The sequence below is a fragment of the Cariama cristata genome, unplaced genomic scaffold (genome assembly GCF_000690535.1).
Source record: "Cariama cristata isolate BGI_N322 unplaced genomic scaffold, ASM69053v1 scaffold17795, whole genome shotgun sequence".
NCBI classification, from domain to species: Eukaryota; Metazoa; Chordata; class Aves; order Cariamiformes; family Cariamidae; genus Cariama; species Cariama cristata.
In genome coordinates, this window is record NW_009617162.1 from 30,418 (window position 1) to 48,126 (window position 17,709).

The 17,709-nt window shown below is 37.8% G+C and overlaps 1 protein-coding gene across 1 annotated transcript in view; it reads left to right on the forward strand.

Moving 5' to 3' along the window:
• The window catches only part of GYPC (glycophorin C (Gerbich blood group)), a 32,740-nt gene extending 20,928 nt beyond the window's left edge, over positions 1–11,812 (forward strand). Inside the window, exons 2-3 of the mRNA XM_009700450.1 lie at positions 8,682–8,732; positions 11,096–11,812. Of these exons, the coding sequence (XP_009698752.1) occupies positions 8,682–8,732; positions 11,096–11,292 (248 nt within the window). The 3' untranslated portion in view covers positions 11,293–11,812. The remainder of the gene's footprint in view (positions 1–8,681; positions 8,733–11,095) is intronic.
• Positions 11,813–17,709: the final 5,897 nt, after the last annotated feature.

The window sequence follows — 17,709 nt, forward strand, 5'->3', positions numbered from 1 at the left end:
GCCCCGCCCGGCTGGGGCGGCGGTGAAAGCCGCTGTGGGTTGCAGCCTGCAATGCCCTGATCGTCATTGGGACACTCAGTATCGGTTTTGTATGCTTTTCCTTTTATTTCCATTATTAGTAGTATCAGTATTAATACATTATACTATTTTCCATTATTATTGTATTATTAAAGTAGTTTTCATTTCCAATCCATAAGTCTCTCTCCCTTTTTGCTGTCCTTTTCCCTCCTGGGGGGAGGGAGGAGTTAATAGAGAGCATCTGCCGCCAGGTTTAAGAGCTGGCCCAACCTTAAACGGTGACAGCATGTTTGCTGAATATTTTGTGTTTCTTTCAAAACCTTCCCGATTAAAAAGCCCTCAAAAGGAGTACTCTGTTCTGATGAAGAGGGGGAAGGTGGGAAGAAGAGGGACATATGCAGGAAAACGTCCTGATCGTGGACTGTAGCTTCTGGATTGATTCATACTCCATTTGTCACTCCTCCTTTAATGAAGCAATACCAGGCCAATTTATCTTCCCCAGCAAAATGTTGTACATTTGGAGTGTGAGCCGACTGATGGCTGTGGAGGAAAAATGTAAATGATGGTCTGGTTACATTAACATATTTCCATGGAAAAGCAGGGAACTTTTTGCAGTGATATGACTATAAACATAAGGCAGACAAAACAGGGCACAACTTGCAAGTTGCCACATGCAGAATTTTTTAAAAAGACGATTAGACCTTGTTCCAGGTCCACACACTTCATGCACTCTTTCTATTATAAGAAGGCAACATTTGCTTTTCAGACATCAAGCAGCTTTCCCATAGGAGCACAGCAAAAACCAGTCACTACACATAAGCAGCAAGACCACCACTGGGTGGACCTTGGTGGCTTCCCGTATCCCATCTCTAAAGACAAGATTTCCACAGCATCGTTTTGAGACCTTCATTGCCTGCTTGCTAAGGAGCTCCAGTGCCTGGGAGGCATTTCCTTTCTCTAACTTCTCCTCTGCTCTGTGTTTCTTCTGCTAACCCTGAAACATTCTCATCCTTCCTGATGCTATAAGCCACAGAGTGATCCATCTGAATTTCTCTGACAATTTTTTATTGTGTGTATATATATATGTGTGAATACTCAGGAAACATGAAGTATCTGTTACCGGACAGGACATCAGCCTACTATAAGCTCTCTCTCAAGTACTGTGCTTATGAGAGCTTTAAGGTTATAACATCTATAGTACTTTTAAGGGGGGATTTCCATTTTAATGCTCTTACTGGATGCACTTTGCTTAATTGCCATCAGAATCGGTGGTTGGCATTCAGCTACCCTGAGCTAAGGAGCTAAAGTACTTTAATGTATGTTTCTAGTAAGTGCAAATAAAATTTAAAAAAAGAAGAGTATATGGTTCAAACTGAAAGGTGGATTTGGGGGCGAGGGGTCAGTTCTTTCGGGTGATAAACAGAAAAGTTTGATTAAACTAAAAAAAAAAAATCTGTGGGTTTTTTAGATTATGTAACCCTTTAAAACACAATTTTCTTATCTTTTTTTAAATTTGTTGTTTAAATTTTTTGTTTCAAAGTATAGAATATCTGTTCAGCTTTAAAAGATCCTTGTTATTTTTCACCTAAAATAATTTCGCAGATTTCATGACCGTTTTCTCCTTGTCCCTTTTATCATTAAGGGATGTCATATGAGTATTTTTTGCCAAGCTGACTTCTAGTGTATCTCTCCATCTCTGATTTTCCCCAAGACTCAAGTGCAATTCAGTGTCACAAAAGAAGGAGAAACTCTGTGAGTGAAGCTAATACTTCCTCAAATATTGGAAAACGTATTTTCTCTTATTTACTTTATAATATTCTAGAATGGTACAAAAATATTTTGCTGACACTGTATACCAGAATCAAGTGAGAACTGCTAAAATTATGTGGCAATCCTAATCTAATTAAACTAATTTTATAATGCCTTTTTATCCTCACTGTATTACAAGGTGTGAAAACTCTTGAAGAGACCTTTATTTTAATTGAATGAGACTGGATTTTTTCTTCTCAGAATCAATGACAAAGTACCTGCTAGCTAGAATAGCAAGAGAATTGGCCCTAGTGCATTTTAATTTTGTAGATATTTTTGATCTGCATAATTTACTTTACATTTGGAGCATGGTCCATTTACTTACCCAAAAGATCATGTGGTTGTTGTTGTTGTATGTCACCATTATCATCCTTATAATAATTTAATACATAAATGGAAGCCAAATTGTTCTGTCTCTTTTCCAGATTGACAGATAGGAAACTGTTCCTTAATTTTGAAAGAACAGCCTTGATGTGTTTCATTATCTAATGGGAGATGGTGATGGCTTTTTCAGCATAATGTGTCAAATTGATGGGTTCAGGCTGATGACCCTTCGGGATAAGAGATGCCAGCTCTGGCAGGGCACTGCACACTTACTGGCAAATATTAAAATAGGTAATGACATTTTTTTTAACCCAGTAAGGCCTCAGTGCAATACATCAGATATCGTAACACAGGCCAGAGAGCAGCTTGAGCAATTAACATATTTTTAACATGAAGTTTTCAGAAGTTGGTTCAACTCTTTTTTACACATGCAGCTGCAGTGAACCAGTTCTAACTATAGTTTGTAAATTAAATTGGTGTGCTAAGGTTAATAGATTAGTGATTTTCTCATGAATGCAATATGTTGGCAAGGCACAAACATAAACCAAAGGGCAAGGAGGACATACCACAGTTGCATAAACAATGGAGATGTTAAGACTTCATTAGTTCTTCCATACTAAATGTGTGGTAAGAAAAGTTTTGCATCAGTGATGACAATAGGGACACATTAAGACCTGCTTTTACAGTCAAGAGGAATGATGACTGCAGAAGAGCATACAAAGAACAAAAAGAGCCCCTGGGAAAGGAACAGTTATAATAAACACATTTTTGTATATATAATATTAAAAAATAAAAAATTTAAAAAATTATAGTAAAGGTTTTTAATAATTGCAAAAGCTTCCTGGTAGACTCTGTATATTCATCAATACTTTCAGAAGTTTATTGTGTTTTACTGAACCCAATTGAATACCTTACTATCATCTTCAGTGGAAGCAATTAAATCAGTGATGAGCGTTTTTGACACACCACTTAAATTCTTTACATAAAAGGGCAATCTTCCTTTAAAATTACAACTTTTTAAAAATAAAGAAATGTTAGTATGGTATGCTGTGCTAGGTCAATAAATACAACCCAAAAAGTAGACAATAATTTACTAGACTCAGTATTACTGAGTAAACTGTGTTTCATTGGTCTCCAGTTATACTTAAAGCTGTCTTTCAAATGGATGAAAGAACAATCAATAAAAGGCAAAATCCTTCTCTGAATTCCATTTATATCTGGCCTGAATCATGAACTGGATGTTACTCAGTTTGAACATCTCCCTTGTTTCCTGGAAGTGCACAGATAGATAGTACTAATATTTAAGACAGAACTATTAAACGTGTAATAGTTGAATTCTAAAGACACATTTCAGCTACAGGTTGCTTACACACCACTTCCTGCAACAACATGGTCAATATTTGCGGGGGTTCTGCAAAGCACATCCATGGATATATCGAGATAACGATGGGTTGTTCCTCACCTGGAAAAATCCCACTGGCAGCAATGTTTTTGATGAGGTGGTTAGGTGAGCTGATTAAACATGAAATCTTATAGCGTGTTTCCTAGTCTGCACACCTAGGAAAGCCCTAAGAAGGAAATGTGCCCCAAGGAGCTCAGCTCATCATTCACAGGGAATGAATGGATTTCAAGTACTTCTTAGGCAATGAACAGGCACATCAAGAGAGAAAATGGGTTGCCCAAGGAAGCACTTAGAGACCCACTTGACTGTCATTTAGCAGCCAAGGCTTTGTCTGAGATTGTAACCACAAGCAGGTAGCAATGGAGCATCATGATAAGAGATGACTTACATTGTTAAGAATCGAAAGTACAAGCTTGTGGGTAGGAAAATCCTGAAAGGCAGGGGCAGGAGCAGTGCTGCCTGACTGGTGTTGAGTGGCTTTGAAAACTGCGCTGTAAAAGCTGCTTATCACACATAGCTATCTATATACTCACTCAGCTTGACTCACCCACTCCAAAACAGCAGTATCACCCACAGCTGCAAGGAAATTGTGACGTGAGCTGTAATCTCGGGCTTTTCTTTCTATATTCAACACTACTTAGCAGTAAACACTTGTCTAGCTTTAGTTTGGAGCTTTATCTTAGGAAATGAGAGAGACACTGAGAAGTTTGGGGTAAGGTCTGTATTATCCCATCAAATTGCCATTGTGGATTACACAGTAGAGATTTGGTAGTTCACACCAGTAGATTAGATCTGTCCTGTAGGATGATTCCCATGCGTTCATATCAAATGTGCCAAAAGGAGATCCCTTTGCAGGTACAGTTTTCCTTTCATAGCTTTTCCATGTGTAAATCCATAACAAGCAAATATGAAGGTACTTAAATTGCTAATTACAGTGCTGACTGCAAAACCACTAAGGGTGCAAGTGCCAGATTTTTTTCTGGAAACTCCTTTAGTAGGCAAAAATAATGCCTGAAAAATTAGAAAGCTTGAACCTCTCTGCAATTTTGTTCCATGTGTCACTTACAGTAGCCAGAGAAGCACACTAAGGCATTGTTTTCTGCAAGTAGCAAGATCTAAAATCTGTGCTTTCTATGCTGGATGGGAGAAAGTATTTGGGGAATAAATATGCCCCTTCCCATCACTATGTAAGTTGAATGGCTTGTCAGTTTGGTTGTCTTTACATAGTTATGCTTCTAAAGTAGCTCACTGATAAGTTTTGCAGCTTTATCAGGATTCTTATAATACTTTGTATTTTCCTTAAAGACCTGTTTCCTGGTGTCACAAAATCATGCCAAAAACTCAGTTTTCATATACAAAGCACATTTTGTCTTTGGTATGGTAGAGAAGGGCTTGAAAGTAAGACTTGAATGAAGCTCAGGTATGAAAGAAAAGGCAAATAAAAAAAGTTTTAAAGTATTTTAAGGCCAGTGTCAATTTTTGAGCAGGAAGTGACTTATGGCTTTTAGTGGTTCGGATTTATAATTTAAAGAAAAAAAGAAACCATTACAACTGCCAGGAGAAGTGCATAGCAAAACAAGGAGAGTGCTGAGCCTCAAACAAACATTTTCACTGCTGGACCTGCCTCCTTCAAACAAGTGCTCCTCAGTCAAAATGGAATGGGATCAGTTTAAACTAGAAAAAACCCATCAAAATTAATAAAAGTCAAGTTTTATTGGAAAATCACACCTGGAGGAGATGATTTAACAAATTTACCAACAAATTTAGCACGAAAAACTCACCACTGGCTACATGAACATAAAAGCTAGTTGTACTGGCTTTTCATCTTTGAAGCACAAAGCCAGAGATATGCTTGCAACATTTAAGTCAGGAATATTGCTGGGGCTTTCAGAGGCTGCTGCCTTCTCAGCATGATTTGATTGATGAGAATAAGACAGGTAGCAATTGTCGTTCTATTGCAAAATTCCTTATCTGTAAGTTCATGGGCAGAACTGGAATTTGATTAATTTCAGGTCATGGCACAAAGGCATTTCTTTCCCTTCATTACGGCTTTTAGAATCATACTTTCCAACAACAGGCAATTTGATTTGTATGTTCTATTTTTGATTTAGCCAACTCATTCTGATGGCCAGAGATTTTATGAAAAACAAGTTTTCCCTCAATCTTTTGATTTCTGTGTGTCATGGTAACCAATGGCACTACATGACAACACTGTCTAAACACTTAGGAGAACAGATTGTAACTGTGGGCAAGGGCCAGTATAACACTGAGAGGAAGTTTTGCAAGGACAACTTAGCAGCAGATAACACAAAAGATGTCCTTGAAACAAGCGAAAATAACCAAAACAGGTGCAAAAGCAATTACTGAAACACAGACCTCTGAGTGCTCTGCACGCTAAGAAAAGCAGAATAAAGAAGGTACAAGAAGGCCAAAGCCTATAGCAATTGCTCAGCTAAAAATTCCTCCGGTACATTGGATATATTTTCTGCTTCAGAAAGTGGAGATTCAGTCCCATAGTAATGCAGTGTGTTTCTCACATAGACTGAGTTGAAGTCTAGAGAGACCATGCTGAGGTTCCTGGCCAAGCATGGGGTCCCATCTGGATAGTGGCTGTTATCTCACCCCTGCTCTGGGAAGATGGCCTAATTTCATGAGCACATGCCTTGCATTTTCCTCAATCATATTTGGTGAAAGGTGATACTGCTTGAATCTTGAATGACACTGATATCTTCTCCCTGCCTAGCAATATTGTGATGTTGTCATAATCACATAGCTATTTTTCGACAAAGTGAAATTTCAGAGACTGTGAGACAGACATTGAGAGTCCCTCTCTCCTCTCCATCATTGTTGCTCCAAAACTGATCTGGGGAGCAGACCCTAGAAACTTCTGGTCGTTTGTGGTAGCTGCAATGTCCTGGTACTCCAGATGATGCAGCAAAAGGCCACCTGGGAGGACAGCAAGCCTGTTCCCTGGTCAAAAGTTGACACACAACAGAGAAGTCAGACTTTCATGCTTGCAGTAAAATGGGAACTGTTGTGCGTGAAGCCACATCACGGTGTTAGCTGGTTGCTCAATGCCAACTACATGATAGCTCAAGATGGGTCCAGCATTCTTCTGAGAACTTAGAAAGTACAGTATGGAAACAAAAACTTTTCTGCAACATGATGGTACTGTAATCCATTATCAAAAAGCACTGTGGTGGCAAGTACTAGAGATAAGGCACCTGCTTGTTATCTGAATCTGAGAGGCACCTGGGAATGACAGGAAAGAGCAGACAGTTGCTCGCATATCTTTTTATAATTAAAGAGATAATGATTTGATCTGGAATTAATGTTTGGAACCAAGCTGTGTGGATAGGGAAGCACTTTAGAATTTACACCTTCAAGTATTTGATTGCTGTAGAGGAGCCTGCTTTTTTGGTGTGCAGCATGTATTTAGTGTATAAAGAAATACAGAACAGTTTGACCTTGAAGCAATTAATCTCTTCTGGGACACGTGGGTTTTTAATGGACATAGACATAATTAGAGTTTTTAAATTACATAAGGTGTGCCTAATCTTTCCATCAGCATATAGCTGGAAGAAAATGTGGGAAGGGTCTTTGAGGGAGAAGAAAGTACTCTTGCTTTCTAGAAAAAGCATCTCCCGTGTTTGTGCAGAGGGGAATCCTTTGAATCTCAGCTCTCAGTTTATTGCACTTTGATACAAGAGAGTGGACATGAGTAAGGAGAAAGCTGCTGGTAATGTCTTAGCTTGGCATCATATATCACAGATTTAGCAAAAAGAGCGCCAGATATCAGCCATAGTGCCACTGTTGAATTTATAGAAGGATTTAGAATTAGCATTTCCATTATTTTATATGTTCCTTTTTTGTATGTTTCATATTTTTGTATGTTCCTTTTCCAGAGAACTTTTCTATCCACTGTATTTACCAGAGGGAAATAAAAAAAGACCTCACATAAAGCTATTTACCTTGTTCGGAACAAATATAATTTAGAATTGTATAAATAGTAAAATAATAAACAAAGAAAGGAGTGTCCTGTCATAAACCTAGCATGGAAAAACTCCAGGAGTTCATCACCTGCCTAGACATCCACGTAATTCAGGACTAAGTGGGCTGATACCAATGGCATGAAATAAGGAACAGAAAACAAGATCACAGTTGTACCCTGATCAACTAAGGGGAAGCTAGTGAAGAAATGCTTGTCTATGTGAATTTACTTTCACTTAAGGTCTGTATCAAATAATGAGAGAAAAATCCTCACTGTCTTTTAGGATTTTTTTTCCTCTCCCCTTTAAAACACTTTGGCTATACATTAGTTGTTTTGGATATTCTTAGTTAGTGCTATAATTAAGATAAAAATGTAATTCCAATTCTAACTGCCCTTTTATCAGCTTACAGCTTTTCAGACCAATTTCTTACTTCGTAAAAAGACATAGTCAGGTACTTCCCTTTTGCATTTAAATTGCAAAGTTATCTTTTTTTATATAATTTATAATCCAGTAAATAACATATTTTGATTTACTAGTACTGAATTCAGACTTACTCTAATTGGGGTCTCTGTTTTATACCAAACACATAACAGGCTTGCCTTGATTCCAAATGTAAGTTTAAAAGAAAACAAATTCTAAGATTAAAAAACAGGATATTGTAGATAAATAAATACTAATTGAAATCAATAGAGCCATATTAATTTGCATCAAATCAGGATCCAAACCATACTCTGAAGAGCCATAAATGGGAAAATAAATAGGCACCAACATTTTTTCCCCAAAACTACCTTTCTGAGAGTAATCACAGTACCTAAACATTCTTAATTTAATCATTCACTGGAGAATGTTACAGGTAAGTGCTCATAATAAACAGTAGGTGTTTCCCTGAGGGCCATGATAGTTTGCATAATGTGCTAGCTATTTATTTTCCAGTGTTATAGTGACAGAAAACTGTTACAGTACAGCTAACTCTAATGAGAAGTTTCATAAATGTCTTTTGCTAATGAGAGATCTTGCTTAAGTTCTGAGTTTCAGAGGTTAAAATAATATACCACCACCAGTGCAGTCATTGCTGTTACATATGATCCAATTCCTTTTTCTTTAATTAACTTTTGTATGTTCTAATCTATTTATAGATGGAGACATCGAGAGCCCCACAGCTGGAGCAGATGTGGCTGTTATTGGAGGTAAGTAGCAGACCATACTAAGCAACACCATTAGAATTAAAACAGCAGGTTGGTTGATTTCTTGCATTTTGCAAAACCCCTGCTTTGCTGACAAGACAACAGGAGTGGCACAATTAGAGTTAATTAGGCCAGTGGGAAATCTGCTCCCAGAGGGGCTATTGGCAAGATAACGAGATGAGATAATGAGCATAAACCATACAGTGAGCAGTACCACCCCCATCCATTCCTCATTTTAAGACAAAATACCTAAGAGTCCAGCAGCAAAGTCAACCTCTGATATTCTTCATTGTTCAGCGGGTCAAGATTGTCATTTAATACAGAACTGGTGTAGCACCTTTGCTTTGAGCCATGCTAGCTCATATCAGCTGGCCCTTTACTGTTACAGAATATACCACAGTGCATTTCCTCATGTTCCATTAAAGCTCTCTCATGCATTTAAACTAAATACAGTTGTCAGAATAAATGAGCAAAGCTATGTTCACAGAGAGAACCTGCCTTTTTATTTTTATTGTGTTTGTTCATTTCCATGCTAACACACTAATTTCAGTCATTCACAAGGGGGTATACCAATCATTAGTGCAAATTGGTGAGGTTCTGCTATATTTCCCCCAGGTCCCATCTCCCGTAACTTTAATTTCAGCTTTCTATGAACAAGAAGCAGGTAAATTGATTTGTACTTAGTCCCTTAGGCTTATTAATATTGTGCTACATCCAAAGCCTATTAAAGCCTCTTGTGTCAAGGGATACCAATGAGGTCCTAAAAATTGATGAAGCCCTCACCGCAACTATGATATTGTAAACCTAAAGTTCTTTGTATAAGCAATTTCATTTCTGCTAGCAGTAAATTCAGTTTCTAGAACCAGACACCATAAAATCTGTGGGATAACATTGCAGGCATATTTTCTAACACACAGTTATAATTTTTATTTACCCTGCTAATATGCTGTCCATTCCCCTGTTTTCATGCCAATAGGGTATCCCCACTCAGTTTATTGATGCTGGTAAATCTAAAGCTTTGGAGACACCCACTCCCGCTGCCTCTCTTGAACACAGGGGACACAGAAGAGAGATACTGACTACATACCCCTCATTGTCTCTGCAGAATTGTAGGCATTTCCAGGGAGCAATTCGTCTGACCAAACATAGGAATTCAGTTCTAGAAGAGGAATCACCCCAGAGATACACTGTTCACTGACAGTAGAGGAAGCCCAAGGGTTGTAACTCAGATGGAGCCTCCTGAACTGTAGATGCATACGAGTCAGATTAATTCCTACCTATTACATCCTCACAGCAGCTTCACAGTCCACATATGGGATTTTCCTAGGAATGTCCTGTTCTGGTGCTTTTTATTGTGTATTCCTTTAATGTTTAGTTTACTCCTGGAGTCATGTGTATATAGAATCAGCTCAGCATCATGTACTTATACAGAATCACAGCTAAAGTGTTTATAAGCACATCTCATTTGTATGCAAAAAGCGTTAAAAAAATAAAAATCACACAAGTTGAATAAACTTGAAAATACTTCATTTGTTTTCAGGATTCTTAAGTGAACAATTTGATCTGGGAGGAAGAGGATACAGCTTGTAATTTTGTAAAGAAATGGACTTGTCACGGGTGCCTCTCTTTTATGGACTTCTACTTTTCACATTAGAAAAGATAAAAAAGCAAAGGGCTCTGAGAAGCAAGGACACAGTGTTCTGTGCAGAACCACTCCTGGAACTTGAATTTACTTTCCTTCACTAAGAGTGCGTCCATTCACCGTTTAGTCCTATGCACGTTTGGGTTACATGTGGAGATTTTTGTCCAGTCAACACATTGCTAGTAATTAGCCTTAGTCCAGGAGACAGGAAAGATCTACCCAGAATCCCTTCCTCCTCCCAGTGTCACTTCCACATTCATTACACTCAGACTTTCTTAATTAGAGCACAGCATGAAATGGCAGCTTGCAAATACAGAGCAGTACTGCAGTCATATGGCTCCTGCTGTTTGGTGAATGTCTTCTAAGAAATACTCAGTGCCTTCTACTTCTCCTGAAATTGAGTATACTTGTGGAGGCAGGGTTGGGTTGCCTGCAAACTTCATTAGATATTCCTTTATGTTCTTTTATTTCTCCTCATTTTGTAATGAACTTTTAGCTCCAAGCCATTGGTTTGAAAGAAAGCTAGTGAGAATCTGACCTGCATTCCTACTATCTCGTTTCTTGCAGTGTCAGACTCAGTTCTGACACTGGCCACTGCAACACACGAACATCTTATGATACATGGGCTTTTCCCTATCAAGTAATTGAAGTTGTGATGTCTGGCTGTGAGATACTGCTCATTCTTTATTACAGGCAAGTTAAATAACTAGTCTCTTTCCTCTAGGTGTGATTGCTGCCATGGTATTTGTCCTCATTTGCCTGCTGGTGGTGATGGTCCGGTACATGTACAGGCATAAGGGCACCTACCACACCAACGAGGCAAAAGGAACTGAGTTTGCTGAAAGTGCAGATGCCGCTTTGAAAAATGATCCCACTCTCCAGGAAGCAGTGGATGAGAGCAAAAAGGAATATTTCATCTGAGAGTCAAGGATTTCCATGGAGACTTCCCCAAGGGAATCAATCAGAAATGCTACATCAACAGAAGTGCTAAAAGATGGATAATATGAGGATACAGGCAAGCATCTTAATTGAAAAGTATCTCTTTACTTTTTTTTGTCACTGGGTTGTTTCTTTTCCTCTACTGGTGAAGAACTAAGTGCCAGATACTTGCCTGTTGATTTTATTAGCAACACAGCTGGTCACAGTTGAAATCACTATCAGATAAGAAGAAACAAAATGTCAATATGAGTGATACACCAAAACCAGATAAAGATAGCAAATGTCAAGCCTTGATATTTGGTGAAAATAGCAGATGCCAATGGAAAATATCCTCTTAGAGTTAATGATGCATCCTATGCTGATATGATACAGAACTACCTGAAATTGAATTTCAAATGATCATAGAATAAGTATTAAACTAGATAAAACTGATGTAGCTGGAACAAAAATAGCTTTGTAGCCCAGATATCTCCCCCCTCCCCTTAAATGTGCAATTTTATTGGCACAGGGGAGTTTATTTTCTTTGTTTGAGGATTTAGATTGGGATCTCTTTTTTTTAATTTTTTGAATATTATATGTATAAAAGTCAAAGACACTTCAAAGTAATAAAACTGTTGGAAAATGTGAAAAATGTAAGAATGAAGGATTTATTTCTAACATGCTCTGCATGGCAGCTTGAGAACTACAAAATGTTGGAATTTACAATGTAGTATATAATTGTCAGTAGACTTACAAATATGATTCCAATTAGTTGGTAGGTTCCCTGCACGCATGCATAAATAGATAGATATTAAAAGGTAAAGCATCTTGGTTTGAGCAGGCCTTTTGAAACAATGGAGCTCAGCTAGATTTTTTCATGTAAGGTATTTTTGCCTGGGTATTTATTTATTTATTTTGCACTGGAAAATTCCCTTGAGCACCTGCCAGCAGGATTTTTGATTTTTGCAGGGGTAGGAATTCATTTCTGGTGCAGATACCAATAAATCTTTTACAAATGCAACCATAAGACTGCCACTATAAAGAAGCTTGTTCATCTGTGTCGCACTGGCTTGTATTGATGTCTCCCTCTCTATGGTCTCTGTATACCCTTTGCATTGTGCTAGATAAGAGAATTACACCAACCATCGATGGTTTATTATAAATAAATAAATAGATTAGTCATGATGACATGAGAAGATCTTATTCCTCACCGAAGAATTGATGGTGATGAGTTTCTTTACCCCAGTAAGTTGGCTGCCTAATTGAAACTCACAATTAGCTCCGGAAATAGGATAATTGCTCTTTGCACCTGCTTATCCCCAGCTGTGATGGTGCCCTGGACTACTGAAAATAGAGGGGGAAAAATACCCGATTACAAATAAGACACTGATGAGCTCTGTTCAACTCAATATGTTTTTTCCTATGTTTTGATCTATATATGTGTGTACATATACAAAGTAATCTACAACTGTGCTTTCAAAACATTGTTGCTGATCACTTGTGCTGACTTCTTGGCACCAAAGCTTGGAGAGCTCCTGGACTCCAGTATTCATTATCAACATTGGCCACAAAAATGCTGTAAGAGAAGACAGATCTGAACAAGAAAAGACTCTGAGGACTCAAGTGAAGAAATGGGTTATATTTGTCTTTCAATCACAATCTCAGTCTTTTCTCAGTACCTGAATGACATGAACTCTGAATTATTCTTAGAATCCAGATACCCTTGATTTTGAATCTTAAATCCCTACGTTTGCATTTTAACCAAAGACTATCAAAATTGTGCCAAATTTACTAAATACTTAAGATAGTTTTTGTAACATAGCATTGCACAAACACATTGTATTCTGTGGGTAGTGCAGTATAAAATGCACAAAATCCAGCACTAGCAGAGCTCAAATATTTTGATATTATGCACCTGACTGTTTCCTTCTAAGATACATTACTATTTTAATCTTTTTACTAGTTTTGAAAAAGGAATCTGGTTTTATTTTTCTAGGACAAGTGTTGGAGAAATTCACTAATCTTAGCTATAAGACCAAGTTTGTAAAACTGAAGACCCCTGACCCTCCAGTTCAATAAAAATGTAAATGTTTCCTCTGAGGAGAAGGTAAATTGGGTGCCTTGAGCTCTGCCGCATCTCCCACACAAGGTATGGGAAGACCAAAAAAACTTTCCTCTAGTGCTAGCAGGACCTATAGAAGACTACCAGCCTTTTGTCCCCTTTCATACACTCAGAGCCATGTAATATTAATTTGACTGTTAAAGAAAATTGTCTTTAGAGGAAGATGTGAGGGACATGGGGGATAAAATCCTGCCTCCATTCCCAGTCATGAAATTCTGATTTTTGCAACTTGAGCCTGATGATTATAATTAGACAACTGTGTCATACCTGATACACAGGAGAACCTGAATTAGTGTGTCTTTGGGGGTTTTTTAGTTATGAGGTGGACTGAGACAGACTAACTGTCCACACTAGACCTATAGAGGCCAGATTTTCTGGTGGTAAAACATGAGCTCAGTGGACGTCAGCCAATTCTTTCCAGTTCAGTCAACACCAGACTTTGTTGTCATTGCTTCCCCTAAATCTGAACTGAATGCAACTACTGACTATATCCCTTCTTAGTAGCTTAATTAAATCTCTTTATCCCGTTTTCCCTATTCATCTAGGCTGACAAACAGTCCAAGCGTACAGCAACAGCTTTCCTATCAGTAATGAGCCAGTTCGAATATTTGCAGACTAGTGACTCTGGCAAGAACTATGGTTTCAGTTTGGTTTTTTTACAGTGTCCTTTTTTGGTTCCGGGGCTTTGCATATTTAGAAATTTTGGACACATATTTAGAAATTTTCAGCACACTGAACAGAGAGAAGAGATGGTTTGTGGAGATTTTCTGTTTATTTGTTATTTTCAGGACAAATTTTGCTTTGTAATGAAGAAAGCTCATGACATCTGATGACTGGAATACTCTAATGGCTTCATCCTGCTTTTTTTTTACTCATACAATAACTCTACTGTCTTGACTCATTCAGTTTAGTTGTAAAAGAAGTGCATTACAAACTTCCTGTAACTTTTAGGACTAATTAGCAAAACATCCTTCTGCAAGCAACAAGCTGTGCTAAAACAAACATTATGTGCAACGCCAAGATGTCTCAGTTGGCAGCCATAGCTTTTCATCACTGATGATTAAATGATTTTTACAATTTGTTTCCTTAATAGGAGAATTAAGGAAACAGTTTCCTCCCCCCCCCCCGTTTTATCCCAAGTCACTCCACTGCTGTTGCCTGTTGTCCTGTGGCTCTCTGGTGCCCCATCTCCCCAGCCGTGACTGCCATTCTTGCTTGCAGTCCCCTAGGTTCCCATCTGGATTCCTACTGCCTTCCTTATGGCAAAGGATTGGTCATTTACTTATGTATTTATTTATCTATTTTTATCAATGAAGATACTCTGTCCCTCTCTGCCAGCCAAGAATCAATTTTCAAAAAGTTTCTGCTTTGGATTGCCAATCCTGTGTCAAATTTGACCAAACCTGACCAACCTGACTGAAGACTGATTTACAGAGTGATAACATATGCAACATTTTCACAGAAAACAGGTCTAAAAATAGCACTGCACGCTCTATAGTTAGTTAAATTTAGTGCTATAAATCTCCAGTGTTTACTAAACAAGGGAGCAGTATGATGATCCTGCAAGCAACTTGGTTTTGTCCTGATGCCTTAATGACTTGCCAAAGCTTGTTGAATCCCACTTTGCATAGAAAGCCACAGGTCTGTGTTTAGAAGTTTAGGTCATTTTTCAGTGATGTACAGGAAAGCTGTGCATCAAAATGACCAATATTTGCTGGAGTTGGAAGAGAGAAGGTAAATATGATCTTGTAGGAACACAGGATGTTTATTAAAGATATATGGAAATGACAAGAGTTAAACACAATATTTCTGATGACATTGGTGAGCTATAAGAGTGGGTACATAGAGCTTTCAAATTCTCTCACTGAAAAAAATAATCGCAAAGGGAAATGAATCTCTTTTTAAACCTTCTCTTCTTGTCAAGCTTTGAAAACAGTCTTCACAGATTCAATATTCTACCATTCTGCCTTAACATCTGGAACTCAATTTCTTCTAATTTTTGGGTCATACCTGTACAGTCCTTTCTCTGCACAAAAATGACTGCTTGCCAGTGTCAGCCCCCATAGCAGCATTACAGCTCAGCAGAGTAATTCTGTCCAAAAGCAGTCAGTCCCAAATGTGTATCTGGCCAGCCATTACTGGACCTGGTATGCATTTTTTCTGGGGCTTGGCATCTATCATTCCAGGTTTTCCTGAAGTCCAATGTGACATTGCATATTAATGCAGTTCTGAGGAGGATTTAATCAGCCACTAGTCAAGGTAACTATATATATTTTTTTCTTTTTTAGAACAACAGGACCAAATTACTTTGGGGGACTCTTAAAAATAGTACCATAGGATCCCTCAGAACATCAACATTGATTTTTCTCTTAAATCCAATGTAAGGATCATTGGGGGAGCACCAAGACAGGAAAACAAAAAGAACTGTTCCCTTTCAGCAAGGAATGCAGACAAGGTGCTGAAACATTTATAGCTGTAGGATAAGTAGGATAGCACCACTAGCTACAGCCTGCAAGGATTCCTCACAGAATACAGGAAACGCTGAGACAAGACATAAGTCAGTAAAAAGATACAGAGTAGGAGAAGGTGATTAGACGCCAATAGAGATGGAGAGGGTTTTTTCATCAAACAAAATAGATATTGCTGTTCCGAGAAATCAAAGTGTGTTTGCTGAAGGTAACAGATGACAAAAAATTTCTTTGAATTACATGAAGTGTGTGAATTCCTTGCATGTACAAGTGCAGTCAAAAAATGCTGGTAAATATGCACCAAAAGGGTATTCACACTAAAGGTATTAAGAGCTGTTTATTGCATTTTCTAAAATCTCTCAGTTCTTCACATAAGAAAGCTTTATATGTTCAGAAAATGCAGAAGTTTCACAGCAGCAGTTCATACAAGACAGAAGACTAAACCCTGAATGCACATAAACACACATCTGATGTCTGGAAGTTCAGATAGTTAATAAAGGAAGCTAATGATATCAAAGAAAAACATATACAGTGAGTAAAAATTCCGACCATATTACAAAGAAATGAAATGTTTGTAGTAGTAGAGGTCCTTCTTTAGCTCAAGATGGTAATATTGTCAGTGACTGGAAATAAGGAATCCTTATTCTACGTGACTGTTCCCTGTGTGGTTGGGATAAAATCCCAGTGAATTCAGGAGAACAAGAATTTCACCGACTATATTTGTCCTACCTGCAAAAAATTGTATTCTCACCCATGTCAGAAAGAAACATGCTAAATTAAAGTAGAAATCTTTATAAGTGCTGATCTTTCAGCATAACCTCTTGCCTTCACACCATTTTTCTGTTGTTTCAAACTGTATGTATGATGGGACAGAACGTATCTGGTATGTTGTATTGCAGCATTGCTATGACAAGAATAGAGAATACAGAGCATTCAAAGCTTACTGCTGATTGTATGTTAAAGCTGACCGTAATGTTTGTATTTACCAAAGCTATTAATACACTGCTGGTGTAAACCTACTATATTTTGAATTGGGAAAAAAAAAAGCTAAAATATGAAGAAACAAATAACTTTATAATTAAAGTTGTCATTTTCAGCATTTAAAGGACTGTTCTCATATTTTTATTCTCTTTTAAAATCCCATGAACTTTTAGAATTGCCAATTATGTTGTTTTCATAAGAACGTAGGTCAAATAGGAATAGTAGACCAGAATTAATAGAGCATGCAAAACCTAGAAGATATACTGCTGGTGTTTGCATTAAAAAAGCAAAAGAAGCTTTTGATAGATCTAAGAAGGAGTCAAACTTCAAATAAGAAATCAAACAATAATTCTCTTTGAAGGAACATTACCCTGTGGATGCCAGTGTGGACCTGTACATTGGGCTATTATCTAAGACACAGCATTCTTAAAAATTCTAGTCAGGCTTATAAAGATCTAATGAGTATTTACTTATGTGTGGCCTGCCTCCCACCCAACTGCTGCCAGATGTGAATACTTCTGCTTTGTTCTTCACGCTTTCCATACAATTTCTCTTTCATCTTAATATATCCCTAGTTAAAGAATATTCAGAAACTATAGTTAGTACAATACGTATTGTAATCTTGCCACTGCCACCCCTTTTTTCAAAGATCATTGCTGTCAGTGGAAAAAAAAAAACCCAACAGTAGGCCTTTGAGTGATATGTTATTGCATCAAAACGGTGAAAACCTAGAGAGTGCTGGAAAGACAGTAAATCATCTAAGTTTTAATATCTATAAGTGGAGAGGTTGCGGTAAGAATAGCTCTTCCAATGGGCCTTTCAGATGCCATAGGACTTTGTTGCGTAGGA